The sequence below is a fragment of the Embiotoca jacksoni genome, unplaced genomic scaffold, assembly GCF_022577435.1.
Source record: "Embiotoca jacksoni isolate LCO1_2020_lvr unplaced genomic scaffold, fEmbJac1.0.p SCAF_11, whole genome shotgun sequence".
Lineage (NCBI taxonomy): Eukaryota > Metazoa > Chordata > Actinopteri > Embiotocidae > Embiotoca > Embiotoca jacksoni.
This window is the reverse complement of record NW_027185241.1, coordinates 16,525,908-16,540,287: the sequence shown is the minus strand read 5'-3', so window position 1 is coordinate 16,540,287 and position 14,380 is coordinate 16,525,908. Positions and strand designations below refer to the sequence as shown.

The 14,380-nt window shown below is 43.8% G+C and overlaps 1 protein-coding gene across 2 annotated transcripts in view; it reads left to right on the top strand.

Annotated features, from left to right (window-relative positions):
- Positions 1-3,150: 3,150 nt before the first annotated feature.
- The window catches only part of rspo2 (R-spondin 2), a 59,925-nt gene continuing 48,695 nt past the window's right edge, over positions 3,151-14,380 (top strand). Inside the window, exons 1-3 of one of the 2 annotated variants that reach the window (XM_069143371.1) lie at positions 3,151-3,227; positions 4,185-4,372; positions 4,637-4,952. In XM_069143371.1, coding sequence (XP_068999472.1) covers positions 4,853-4,952 — 100 coding nt within the window. In that variant the 5' untranslated portion in view covers positions 3,151-3,227; positions 4,185-4,372; positions 4,637-4,852. Of the gene's footprint in view, positions 3,228-3,893; positions 4,086-4,184; positions 4,373-4,636; positions 4,953-14,380 lie in introns of those variants that run through there. The other variant, XM_069143370.1, reaches the window with a different exon arrangement.

The window sequence follows — 14,380 nt, the reverse complement described above, 5'->3', positions numbered from 1 at the left end:
AATGTGAAATACACCTGCTTTATTAGGTTGAATCAAAAGTCTGTTAAGTGTTGAATCACCTGTACGTGCGCTTCACCCACGGACCGACTCCCTGACAGAAGTCTGACATGAAGTTGTTTTGTCCAGAGACGGAACCGGACAGACCAATAATAGGTGCCTTCCTTCTCTTATTTTTTCCATAATGCGTCACAGACCAGTTCGGTTGATAAACAGAAGTTCACTGTGTACAATAGAGGGGAAATATGAAAACCTGCTTTTTCAGTGGTGTTTCAAAGTACACAGTATATCCCAATTTATTTATCCAGGATACCTTCTTTTTTTTTTTTTTTTTTTTAAATAGAACAAGTGACTGGAAGATATTGTGACACTGTGACCAGAGAACAAGGACAAAACTGTGGCCTTAAATGTCTTAAGAAGAGATGACGCAAGACCATACTGCTTCCACTCAGTAAGTGTTGTTTCACAAGCAGGTGGATTTATGCGTCTGGTTAGTACACAGTCGTTCAGCCATCCATTTTTGTTTGGTTTTTGAATTGTATACTGCTCTCCTTTGTTGGTGAACTGCCACTTTGAAGCTCTGACTTGAGCATTTTGGACCAGGAGTGACCATATTTGGACGAGCTGAGAAGGAGTGAGGGGTGGATCTGACTGACAACCCGAGGACATGAAGACCGCCCACCTGTACGGGAAACCTGACTTCACCACAGGCATATCAATCAAACCAAACAACACCAGACGTTTATTAGGTTTAAAGCCTAAAATCAAATTAATAATGGATTTATTTTAAGTCCGACCGCCTGAAAACTAATCGGAAGGAGTGAATTCAGCAAATGACGTCATAATGGCTTCTGTAGAAAATGTACTGACTATTTCATGAGAAGTTAAATGGGAGTATAGAGAAAGACGTTTTTGGAGCCACCCCCTAGTGGCTCTCAGTGGTATTACACTTTAAGCCATTTTTGCCTTGGCTTTACTTTTTTTAGACTCGAGAGTCTTCATCCATTTTTATACACAGTTAAGTCATTTTGGGCTGCCGACTGTAGGTGGTAACGGCAAAGAGTTCTTGCTAAATGCATGTTTATGTTCATGGGGTTGTTTGGAATAAAACAGTTCTTACATTTTTTTAAACGTCGACATTCAAGAAAAACTAAACTGCTTTGTCATAGTTACTAATCAAAAGCAAATTTTCTTCTTTGGTTTGATCAGAACCATTCAATAATGTAATTAAAATGCAGCTAAATTGTGATTAGTGCAGCAAAATCCATGACATCACACTTCGTCCAGCTGCACCCGGAGAAGAACACAGTTGAAAACAAATTCATCTCATGCAAAACAGTTCATGTAGGAGTTGTGGTTTATTTAAAACTGCGTATATCTCATCACCTCTGATAATCCTGATCCCCGACAGGCTGCCTGCTCTGAGAAGTTTTACTGGATTTGTTGATACATTTTAACGCAGTTTTCTATAAAGAAGCAAACAACTTCCTTTCAAACCTTCATATATAGATTATAGATGCCCCTTGATAAATTCTGATTTATTATTAGATTTATGGTTGAGGGTCAGAGTTCAATCTGATCTTGGATTTACTAGTTTAACAAAACAGTCTCACCTGAAGCTCTATGTTAGTGGCTGTTCTGAAACTTGTGATTGTTTCATCTTCATCAGCAGATGAACTGTAGATGTTCGCACTTTTCATTTCTCACTTAAAGCTGAAGAGCAGCTCCCGGTTGGACCTCGAGGGGAGATTGATGGTGACTATAAAATCCCGTTTGTACATGTGGACTGTAACATTACAGCTTTGTTTGTGAATGTCATGTTAGATTATTTCTGGATATTGGAAGTTTCCCTCTTTTCCATTTGGAGCCGCAAACTTGGAAAAGTTGCTAAATATGGCTCGAACTTTCTCAGTTCGCCTCACTCTCATCGTGGCCTTGACATTTAGGATATTTTGACTTTTAGATGACCACGGTGTAGTGGCTTTTTTTTTTTCTCCCCCCGTTTGTTTCCTTTTCCTTTTTTTAAACCGTGACAAAACCCACGACAAAGACCATCTAGCCTGGGATCTGTGATGAGCGGAGCGTAAGAGCAGCTCCCCTCATTGCTGTTATGGCAGTGAGGGCTCGGAGCCAGACCATCCGAATGCTGACGTCACCTCCACTCCTGTTCACTGCATCGAGCAGGAGGGAGAGGGATGGAGAGAGTAAAGTGATTGGTTTACCGGCCCACTTCTCCATGACACATCATGAAAATAAAAGTGCCAGAGGCTTAAATTATCACATTCACCTTAACCGTGCTCTCTCGCGTGTTGTTTTAGAGAGGAATCCAAACCAGTGGCACAGCCTGCGGCTAACAGCCCTCCTGACCACAGTGTCTCACTGCTCCCTGGATAAATAAATAAACAAAGGCAGGACAAAGGTCACTATAGGTTGTTCTTTTTTTTTTTTTCCGTCTTCTTTTTGTCCCCCCCCATATATTTTTTCAGTTCCGGTGATGAAATGGAAACTCCCACTTGTGTGTTCGAGTAGCTGAAGATGTGTGTTTTTACTGCCTCTGGCTTTTTTTTTTCTTTTTTTTTTTTTCTTAATTTAGTGATTCCTTTGTTGTTTAAAGTGTGAAACCAGCGTGTAAATGAGATTTTGTCATGCCAAGTTTGAAGGCTTGTGATCTCTTGTTGTTGCAAACCGTTTTTAAAGAAAAAAAAAAAAATCCTTTTTCACAGGAAGCTGCTCCATTTGTTAATGAAGACTTTTGTCATTATATATTGACTTCTGAAAAGCTCTGTATTCCCACTTGTAGAATCACTGACGAGAACTACAAGGCTCCCACATGAAAATAATTTCCTGGAATAAATAAAAGATTAAGTGCCACACCTAGTGGCTGAAGAGGGTAGAGCATTCACAGCTCGGATTCCAGGAGGTGACAAACCATCACCGGAAATGCCGCCCTCCGGGTGTCCAGTAGTTTGAATTTGGCCACATTTACACATCACGTTGAGTCTTTTACCTGCTTCCCTCTGTCATTGTAACTTCACTTCTGTCACGTCTCATCTCTGATCTGTAATTATCCCCTGCGCTCATCTGCAGAGTTGACGAGCAGCCAGCGTTTGAATGTCACAGAGGAGTGGATGGGTGCCAGCCCCCAACCCCCATTTACCCCACCCCATCCCAGGGCAAAACTGAAGGAGGCGCTGACCCGCTTCTGTGTCTCCCCTGATGAGGTCACACGGGTCAGTGTATGGAAAATACCCAGCAATTATTGAATGATTTATTCATGTACCACAATTACAGCCTCTCCAGCGATTATCATTAATTTCAGGGAGGGGCGGGGTCTGTGGGAGCTGGGCCAATAAAACAGGCGTGAGGAGATGGTTGACTCGGACCCCATGTCACTAGACGCATTATGCCGATAATTGCTATTTTAGGGGGCGAACCTGTAATTATTCAATAGGGCGTTCCTTAGTGGAAGAAAGCTGAACCCAGATAGTATAGTGTGAATGTGTAGTTATGTCTCGGTTCACGTTTGATCTCCAGTTGAGAGGGGTCACGGAACTTTTCATATTAAGACCTGCATAAAGAACGAAATGGTGGAATCGCTTTTGATATTGACAAATAATTCAAATTCTAATATTCAAAGACTAAACCTGTTTCTCAGATAAGCTGCAGTTCAATATCTCCTATATATATATATATATATATATATATATATAAATATAATTTAAAAAAAAAAAAGGTTACCAGAACTTTTTCCCCCCTTATATGTTCCCAGTCTTTTACGCTCACTAGGACCCAGAGGCAATCTCGTATCGGCCAGTGTGGTTGAGTGCGCGCTTGGGGGGAGAGAAGGTGGGGGGGATGGGGGGGAGGGGGGGGGGGACTACGTACGAAATGTCATCTTCAACATCTTAAATAAGAAGAAACACAAAACTCGAAGTCCCCACACGTGACAGCGACAGCGCGCTATATGAGGGAAAAGGCGGCAAGCATCAGGACCAGTTGGGAGTCAGTCCACCGCTCAACCTCAGCAGCGCACAAAACGCAGACTCACCCACCGGTCCTCGTTTTCCGCTTTAAAGCAAGCAACACATGTGAGTTTGTTTCTGCTCCGCTGCAGGACACGACCAGGACAAGCTTGAGTGAAGAAACGCAGGTAAACGGAATCTAAGCTTTTTTTTTTTTTTTCACAGAGAGGAGGAAAGGAAATCCCCCCCACCCCTTCACCGCTACCACCTTTTTCCTCCTCCTCGGACCTCTGTTCTCTTCTGGAGACACAAGTTTCTGTCAGAGAGGGATGCTGCATGTTCCCGAGCCGCACTTGCACTCAGAGGGAACCTAAACGTGGACCGGAGCGGAGTTACGCTGAATCTTTTGCAAGGTATCCAACACCACGTTATCTCACGGAGCGTTTTGGCGACTATTACGCACAGTTGCGCTTGTTTTTTTTGTTGGTTTTTTTTGGGGAAGGGGAGCGTTTGAACAGCACGCATTGCGTTTGCATCTGCGATTGTTCCAAGACATTAACACACTGAAGAACAATTTATTTATTGGTTCTCTATCATGTCCACGCATCATTGTTTAAGAAGGTGTTGATTTCGTTACACTGTTATCGCAGTAACCTCCTTTGTCATTCTCCCCGCAGCGCACCAAATCGGACACTTTTACTGACTGGAGGATCAGCGCGCTCCATAAAATGATCCCGGTCGGCGACGTGATACCATGTCGCATCTCGTCTGATGTTTGACACATTTGAGGATCGACTAAAGAAACTGGAGGAGGACATTACAAAGTCATAGAATTCACCCCAAACCCAGCTGGCACGTTTTTACTGGAGTCCGAGCAACAGCCCGCCGTCCAGATGCAGTTTCGACTCTTCTCATTTGCCCTGATCGTATTGAACTGTATGGAGTACAGCAACTGTCAGTCGCCGTCGCACCGCTGGAGGAGAAACAAAAGAGGTAACACGGGCACAGGGTTAGAGCAGCATCCAGGGAGTGACTTTAACAGATTCTTTAAGAGTTTGTGTGTGTCACGGGAGGCAACAGCAGCAGTCATAAAGAAGGTTACTCACATTCTGTGGAAGTCCGTCTCCCTCCTACTTCTGTGTATACATTAGAGTAGAGTGCGCACAAAGCAGACGGAGAAGTCACAAAAATAACATCAAATTTGGATCTTATTTAAAAACTCGCAGGTGAAAGTTGCCGATCCAAAACAGATTGGAGTAGAATTCAGGAACTTTCCAGAAATTCGCGGTGAGAGAAAAACGTGTTATCTAAGCCACAAATCACTTTTTCTGCATCTGATGTAATTTTTTAACCTCATAAAAGAAGATTTTCCACATTATGTAACGATTTGGGAACCGGTAACTTGTGCGTAAAATGTGCGCAAAATTGGCCGAGCGCGTGTCTGTCCAAAATTAGTTTTAAAACATGTTGCGTCCGTGAATTGGCTACTTGTATTTAAAGCATGCTGTCAGACGGGCTATTAACGCCACTTCCCGTAGTTATGGGCCCAACAAAAGAGCGCCCTATATATTATTTACATGTGAAACTGCTAAAAAAAAAAAAAAAAAAAAGCTGCTGGTGTGGGTCGGTCTATAGAGAGCGGCGGCTTATAGGAGGGGAGGGGGGTTATTTAATGAATAGATACGGAATCCCCATCCCCAGACTTATGAATTGCACATCTCCACTCCAGCCCCCTAAGCTGGTTTTAATTGATCTCATCACCACTTTGAACAGTTGGTAGGAAACCCGCATGACAATCGCTCAGCGGAGGCGCAGGAGTTGAGGAGGGGATCAGCCCCTTTGTAAATACTACTCTATACTCTGAATGAATGAGGAGACAGTCGGATTAGGAAAGTGTCCCCCGCAGAGCCCCCCTCAGACCCGTGACATAACAGATCGCCGAGATCCTCGGGAGCATGAGAGGAGATTTGGTCCGAATTGCACACGGGTTACGTACAGCGCTGACGGTCCCCGCATCGATTGGTAGTACTGTAGAAAAGCTCATTTAAAGTCAAGGGAGAGGGGGGTCTTGTAAATTGTAAGGCAATCACAGATTTAATCATATGCGCTGCGTGCCAGGGGGAACCTCCACACTCTGCAAGCCCTCCACTGCCCATCTGCAAATAATCAGGCAATCACTGCGGGGTACTGGCACACACAGGTTTTTCAGCTCCTCTGTGTGTTTCTTTCTTTGTGCACTATGTGATCTTAGATAGCACGGAGGAAATGGAATGTCATTTTCTTTGTATGATCATACCTTTTTTTCTTTTCCTTAAAGAGCTGCTTATATCTTGCATGGTATGCTGGATGGTCCAGCAGCAAATCCAGTCTGCATATTTGTCTTTAGGTGCCTCTTTATCTATATGGTGTGTGTGTTTGTTTGTTTGTTTGTATGTATGTGTGTGTGTGTGTGTGTGTGTGTGTGTGTGTGTGTGTGTGTGTGTGTGTGTGTGCGCGCGTGTGCGCGTGCGTGCGTGTGAGAGAGAGAGAGAGAGAGAGAGAGAGAGAGAGAGAGAGAGAGAAAGAGAGGGAAGAGGGGGTGGCGGTGGTGGGTTAACCAGTAGAAATGAGATCAAGAGGTTAACTTACACATTTGACCTCAAGAACAGCTTTAGGCTGGGTGTTATAAGCTACACATTGTTACAGCCAGCTCTCAGAGAGGATGTTACACTTGTCAAACTAATCCCATGCAAATATGTACAGGTTTTGCCTTTATAATACTGTTGAAAGTGTATGTGTGTGTTTGTGAGGGGAGGGGGGCGGGTTTCAGCACTTTGGGCCAAAAGTGCCATTCTAGCAAGTGGTGGCAGTCGGCCAAGTTTTTGGTATTTGCTTCCTTCCTTTATTTATCACGGTTATATTGAAAGAAGCATGTGTAAGAGATCATTGTCCAATAGGCCCAGAAATGCTTGAATATTTTTCTAGCCCTCAAGGTTCCTGTGACAGCTTTATATACAACCTGTCTGGCATGCACGGGGAGCTATCCAAACCGTTCAGGAGTGTTGAGACCCAGACACGTTCGAAACTCAATTTGGCCACACTGCGCCCCCCAGGCGTGACTGCTTTATGCGTAACGAAACACATCCTGCATAATTTAACAAATGCTGTTTTTCAGTTTTACATGCATGGAAAAAAAATGAAGTTCCGCCGATGATATACTGTGCACTTGCAGCCGCACAGACTGAGCGAGGTGTAAGGGATAGAGATGGCATCATAATTAGGATATGTCAAGGCGTAAAACAAGCGTCGCATACGGCTCCGGCACAGTTACGATTGGGATCTTTGTGTGGTTTCTGGGCTGATCTTGTCTTGCTCACACACTGCATGGCGTGACCCAACCTCCCATTTGGCTGTGGTAATTGTACATATACATTTTCTTTTTATGTAAAACAGATGACAAAACATATTAAATTTACACCTCCTTATACCCTATCCTGCCCACTAGAAACAGGAAAATGATGCCAATGAGGCCTGCTATGATATCATAGCGAGACACAAGGGTATTGCTTTTCATTTTTATTCTCTGGCTAATGATGCCACCTGCTGACTACATAAAATCAGGCTGGAGTACCAGTGCTGCCTGAAGGAACAGAGATACACAGTGGGGCCCTAAGCCGTTTAAACAGGTAATGAATAGGTAATAGCAGGCGAGAGTGGTGAAAAGTTGCCATGTGATACTGTTAACCCTTCAACGTCTACTCCGAAAATCCCAAATTTGAATTCCCAGCAGGCAGCAGCATGTTTCAGATCATATTCAGCTGTGTAATCTGTTCCTCCACTGAGATCCAAGATGTTTTTTGAAGGACAAAAGTCATTATGTGAAACCTGTGCAGTGTGGCAGGACGGAGTGAGGTCAGAGATGCACGACAATTTTTACTGCTGGTAAAAGTCAGAAACAAAAAGTGTGTGTGTGTGGTGTGTTTGTGCCAAAAATCCACATAATATAGTCGTTACCTGCGGTTAAATACGAACAGGACTGTGCAGAAACTTGACACCATCAGATATTTGGATCTTGTAAATTGACTTTTAGTTTTTTAATATAACAAAAAAAAAAGAAGATCATTTAAAAATATTTCATTAGCCATATCCATTTTTTGGCTGCATGAATTGTAAAAGTACAGCATCTTTAGATGCAGTTAAGCCATTCAAACATTTTCAGTCCTGGAAATCCGGCCTCTGTGTGCTGAAAGCTCACACAAAGTCCCAGGTTTGTGGGTGTAAGTGTTAATGTTGGAACCCGGTACCTCAGAGCAATATAATACGTTGATTAAGTGGCTAAAGGGGGACGAGAGGGAACGCTCCAAGAAGCTGCTTTTAAAACAGCCTTGCCACTCTCGCCTTTGGAAAAAGTGAAAAAGCCCTGCAGATGCCACGTCTGTTAACAAGGCCTTCCCACAAGATGCCACTCGAATCCAGGTGATGTTAGCCCTGCATCCCGACTCCTCTCTTCTCATTCCATAAGGGTGTTTATTTTATTCATGTCAGGCACCCGATTGGCCGCTTAAATGCTAAACGGCCATCTGATCTGATGTAGGAATAGCAGTCACCCCTCCCTGCTTCTCACCACCCTCGGAGCTTGTGCTGGTTGGAGAGGAGGGAGGGGGAGGTTTTTTTTTTTTTTTTTTTTTTTTAAGGGGGATGAGGAAGGCATATTTAAGCAGATCAGCTGGAAATGGCTGAATGTGAACAGCATCACCTGAGAGGGATTACAGCGAGCTGAGTCTTGACCTGAGCCCGAGCTCCAGCGTCAAGGAACAGAGCTCTGTCTTTTCTCTCCCAGGCCCCATCAGCCAAGCTTCGATACGTGTAAATCTGTGTGTGGATGTGTGCGCTCGAGTGTGTGTGTGTGTGTGTGTGTGTGAGAAAGAAAAAGAATACGGGGAGATACATGGACACCCTGCAGGTGCATGTTCCTCATGATCAAGACATCAAGTCCACAACAATGTCTCCACTCCCCTCACCCAACCCCCAACTTTTCAACCAATCATGTCTGTGATCTGTCTCGGGGATTATCATGGCCATTAAGCACAATGATTCACTTATGTAGCCGTATTGATAAATCACATTAGTCTGACCCGGCCTCCGAACTCTGTCGAAAGACTAGCTCCTTGTTTGACCTGCATGTCGATCCCGGCCTGTACTGCAGCTCCTCTGCTCCGAGTCGCAGCGGTATCAGGTGAAGCCGCTGAAAGGGTCCTCAGTGCGCTCGTGCCACGCTACACTGCCGAAAACCCCGGCAAGAAGGGAAAAAAAAAAATAACGTGCAGTGGCATGAACTTTCTTCTGGAGAGGAACACAGAGAGAGAGATTCTTTCGAGGTACCAAGTCTCAAAGTGGGATGATCTGTTTCACTTTTTCAGTGTTTTTACCTGAGAAAAAAAAAAAAGAAATCCACTGAGAGATTTAATCAATCTGAATGAATTTAATGACCTGAACAATCTTTTACCCAACGTTGTTATGTAGGGGGAGTGAGACAAAGAGGTGGGAGAGGTACTCATCTATCAACTCCCTGGGTGTTGCAGGATTATGTATGATATGTATCGCATCACAGTGAGAACACATTTATTGCGCGCAGACTTGGTCTTTCCTTTCTCTTTTATTCGATGAAAGGGTTGGGTGGGGGAATACACAAATGGATCTTCTCTTCCACCCTCAGTCGTTGTCATCAGAAGATCCCATAGCTGGCAAAGCTAAATGCCAAACAGATGTTTTTATTTCAGGCTTCGCTTTTACCACGCTGTAAAAGTTCATTTTTTCGGAAATGTGAAATAAAATGAACTTATTAAATCAAACCTTCTAATACGCTCCACATTTCCTCGTGCTGATCGGAAACTCTCAGAGCAGCAGACAAAAACTGCCGTGTCCCTCCAGAGTGTGAGGGCAATTTTGCAACCCTCACCTATGCCCACTCCCCCGCAGCAATTACACCTTAATACGTTTCCTTTATAAAGCTACTAAATATGACCAGCCAATTTGGTTGTTTATTGGGCCATAAAGATTCTAATGTTGGGGAATCATTTCCAAGTGCCACACATAAAACAACAACACAAAAGAAGCATTTTTTGAAAAAATGACTCATACGAGGGCTTCACAGGTAGGAGAGCTGCCCAGAGCCGGAGATGGAGCCCCTCAGGCTTAAACCCAAACGCACTTCCAGACTACTTACCTCTCACATTACTAATACACACCTCTAAAAGAACCCAGTGAAGAGCTGTTTAGAGGTAATGACCTGAAAACAATAGGCATCCATTGTGTTTTTTCCTCAATGAATCGAATCATGGGAATTGTTAAAATGAGCTATTTCCCCTTTGCTGAAATAGTTGGACATTTTAAGAAACAATACTCATTCCCTTTCTTGTCAAGTGCTAGACAATTTACATACAAATTACAATTAACACTTCAAATCATGAGGGCACTTGCAAAATGACATGGGAATAGAAAATAGAAACCATTCTTTGGTGTTTGCTGTTCGGTAAATATGAAGCCTGCGGCTCAGATCGGCATAAAGACAGAAAACGGCTCTGCTCGGCTCGGCTCCGTCCACAAAGCTCACCAACACGTATGTCATTTGTTTAACGTGTACAAAAAAAGTAAAAGCTGTTTTTTGTATGTTCCTAGGTTTGTTTCTTCTTTTTTTTTTTTGCTACGCTAACAGGCTGCTGGCTGTAGCTTCATCTTCATACTCAGCATACAGATATGAGAGTGGTGTCGAAGAGCAAATGAGCCAATTTAACCAAGTTATATTTTTATAACATAAATGGGTACATTTTTTTTCAATCGTAATGGCAATGATGTTTTTAAGCATTCGGTTTAGTCGATGATTTTATTTTACAGGCTGAGAATCGCATTTTCTTGCTCCCCTGAATGTGCAGACGATCCGCTCGGATTTGGCGGTCCAAGAGCCCTCGGAAAGATGCTCAATGTCTGGTGTTTCCAGAAAACGCCGCACTCTGCTCTTGTTGGCCATGTCGGTGTGTTCCTCTGTGTGCGTGTTGACTAGTACCTACTTTGCATCGATCGGCAAAGACTGGAAATCTGAAACTCGAGGAGGCCCCTTGACAAAATACACCAATGTGTGCAGAAACAAACACACACACACACACACACACACACACACACACACACACACACACACACACACACACACACACACACACACACTGACTCTCGTTTGGTGCTGTTAGCATCAGTGTTTGAATGGCTTTAACAAGAGGGAGGCATGGGGCTCTGATCGCTACCCACGTGCCCGCCCCTTAACACTCGACAGATGGACAAGACTCCTTTTTCCCCCCTCTCCCTGCCTTTATGGGACCTCTAATTATGCTTACACGCCACATCAAAATAAGGCTCAGCATGCAATGCCTTTGGTATGGAGAGGAAGTGAGCTGGTCAGATGCAATAAAGCGTTTCTGTGCGGAGCTCGCCTGTAATTTGGCGGCCCGAGTGTGGACATGGAGAGGTACAGGTAAAGGTGCCGCAGCCCCCGCTGCCGCCTTCTGACTGTGTCCATCTGTGGAGATGCTGCAAATCTGTTGCATCGATAAGCTCAGGTACATGTTGATAAAATGTGCCTTTCTCATTCTGTTACTGCAAGTGGTTTGTCCCAATGATCGTAAGGTGTTAAAGACAGCACGCTTTAGAATACATCCAAAAATATGACAGGATATTTCAGCTCCACCCTTCATGTGTCTTTGCCACGGACTGTAAGCAGCCTCTGTAATGGCTTTGTTATGGTTTTGGCTGAGGTTGGAGTCAATATTGGTATTTGGGCACCCTTAGATTAAATGAAGGCTTGTCTCTGGAATTAGGCTTGGACTAGTTGGGACAAGAGCTTTGAATGATACAGTGTGAAGGGCTTACACTATTTTTGAGGGGTTTTCTTTTCTTGGCCATGGAGCTGTGTTGGGGCTGGCCTCTGCTTCTATGTCCTCGCTCTCAGGGCCTTGTGGTGTGAGGAGGGAAAGGCCTCATGGCTGCCTGCGGAGTGCAGAAGCACCCGGTGTGTTTTTAATCAGGAACCAGGCTGGGAGTCATTACTGGGCCTTGATGCTTAGCTCATTGTCTCTCTGACTCCCTCTGTGGAGGGAGGGGAAGGCAGAGAGGCGAGGGAGGAGGAGGAGGAGGAGGAGGGGTGAGAGGGGAGATACAGTGAGGGCAACGTAGCGTGCATGTCAGATATAAAGAGGTCTTAGAGGGTCATCCCCTGTAGATTTATGTGGTCAGAATAGAAGGAGCAAAGAGGAGGAAAGTGATAGGAAGACAGGATGTATGATAGAGGAGTGATTAAATAATACATGCATCTGTCTGTTATCAGAGAAAAGCAATACGATTGTCCCCCTGCTCTACTTTTGGGAGTAGCTCAACAAGCTGTAAAGACAATATATTATTTCCTTATAAAGCGGATTCGCTAACAGTTGCTCATTAACACATCCAGGAGCTACAGAGCGGCATTACCAATCAGTTGGAGTTGTATTTCTGTACATGTAACAAATGTAAGTCCAATATTTTTGTCTGTTGTCTGGTCTCCACCAACCACCAGGGTAAATAGATGGCATTTTAGCTGCTAATGCTAATGCTCACTTGACTTGCTTGCCAACTAACAGTCACTAATGTTTTTTGGTACTGGGTAGGTAGCATTTAAAAGCTTCTGTCTTCGCCTCTGAATTAATGTTTGGTCAGCCACTCTGAAGGACAGACCAATCAGCGACCAGAGTGATGAAGTTGATGTCCAGCTTGGAAGAGTTTAGGCACATATCGTGGTCAATGTCAGTTGGTTAAAGGCTGCTCCAGTGGCTCCAAAATGAATCTGAGGTCTACGCCTCGTAGGATGCAATGACTGGAAATGATTCTCAATGGAGCATCGACAGACCCGTTACATTGTGCAGTGAATTTTGGTCTGCCAACTCCAGGCTAGCTAATTAGCCCCAGGGATACTAAAAAGCCCACTACAGCTGAGGAGAACTCATAGATGGTGTGTAAAAAATAAACATAGCCTTCGTGATGTCTCCCATAGGTTTCCTTAAGAGTGGTTTTGAAGCTCAAATCCCAGTGGCAGTTGCCATCTTGGCAGTATATGACTGAGCCTCGGAAGACCTAAACCGTTTTCTGTACTAGGCTGTAAACATGTTTATTTCTGCTGCAAAGTTGGGCATTTTAACATACGGGTCAGTGGGGATAAAATAAAATAATCCGAAAATAAAATAATCCTTTATTAGTCCCACAGTGGGGAAATTTACAATTGATTCTCTTTTAGAGCCAGCCTCAAGTGGCCATTCAAGGAAGTGCGGCTTTCAGCGCTTCCACTTCATATTAAGGTGATTCAGTTCGGGTTCAACACCAAACAACACCTTTTCACATTACACGTGGTCAAACGATCCAACGTTGTTCATCTAAAAAGTATTGATTCGTGCAATTTGAATTGCATTGCTGGACTAAAGGTCCACAAATCCAGCCACAGAAATGAGTTTTTTTTATACAGTATGCTGAGTACACTCAGACTGGATGGTCTCTGACAAGCAGCCTTTTTGTTTGGTTCCAGTTTGGTTACTTAAGTGAAATACATATGGGTTACAAATGAAAGGAAAAACCTGAATAAATGAGCAAAGGTTCAACAAATGCAGATGGTCCCATGTAGAGAAGTGGGGTCATTGATACTGTTTCCTGTGAAAATGATGCCATTCATTACTTTCAGTCACCAGAACCCAACTCACCACCCACAGTAGGAAAGATTTTGGTGCGATGGGTTTGACAGTGCTGTTGGCTATTACAATAATAATACTACACTGTATATGATGAAAGTCAAGTGTGGTGAACTGAACCACAGTTTTCTTCTTTAGCACGTTGGATAATAATTTCTATTCACCTGTCACTAAATGAGAGGCAATTTATCATCTTTTACCAAGAATTTTCTCCATCAAAGCAGGCCCAGCCCTCTTGACTTTTGCAGTGCACGTCGTGTTGTATTGTGGTTGTGGTCTTTTTAGTTGTTGTTTGTCTTGTTGTTGTTGTCGTCGTCTGAGCTGTGTGAAGCCAATGTATGTTTTTGTGCTTTTCTCTGGCTATCCCTCATGCACACTTTAGACATAAATACACAAACGCACGCGCACACGCACACACGCGCACACACACACACACACACACACACACACACACACACACACACACACACACACACACACACACTGTAAACAGAAAAAGGGTGAAAGTCTAATTGCGGGATAAACTTGATTTCAACGCAGCACATTTTTATGTTGCGCTTTGTCAAAGAACGCATCAATTATGGCAACTGCCTTTGACTTTTCTTTTTTCCATTAGGGTTTCTCACTAATCTTGTTTTAGCATCCAGACAATGAAATAAGACTGTGGTACAGACAAATGCTCGC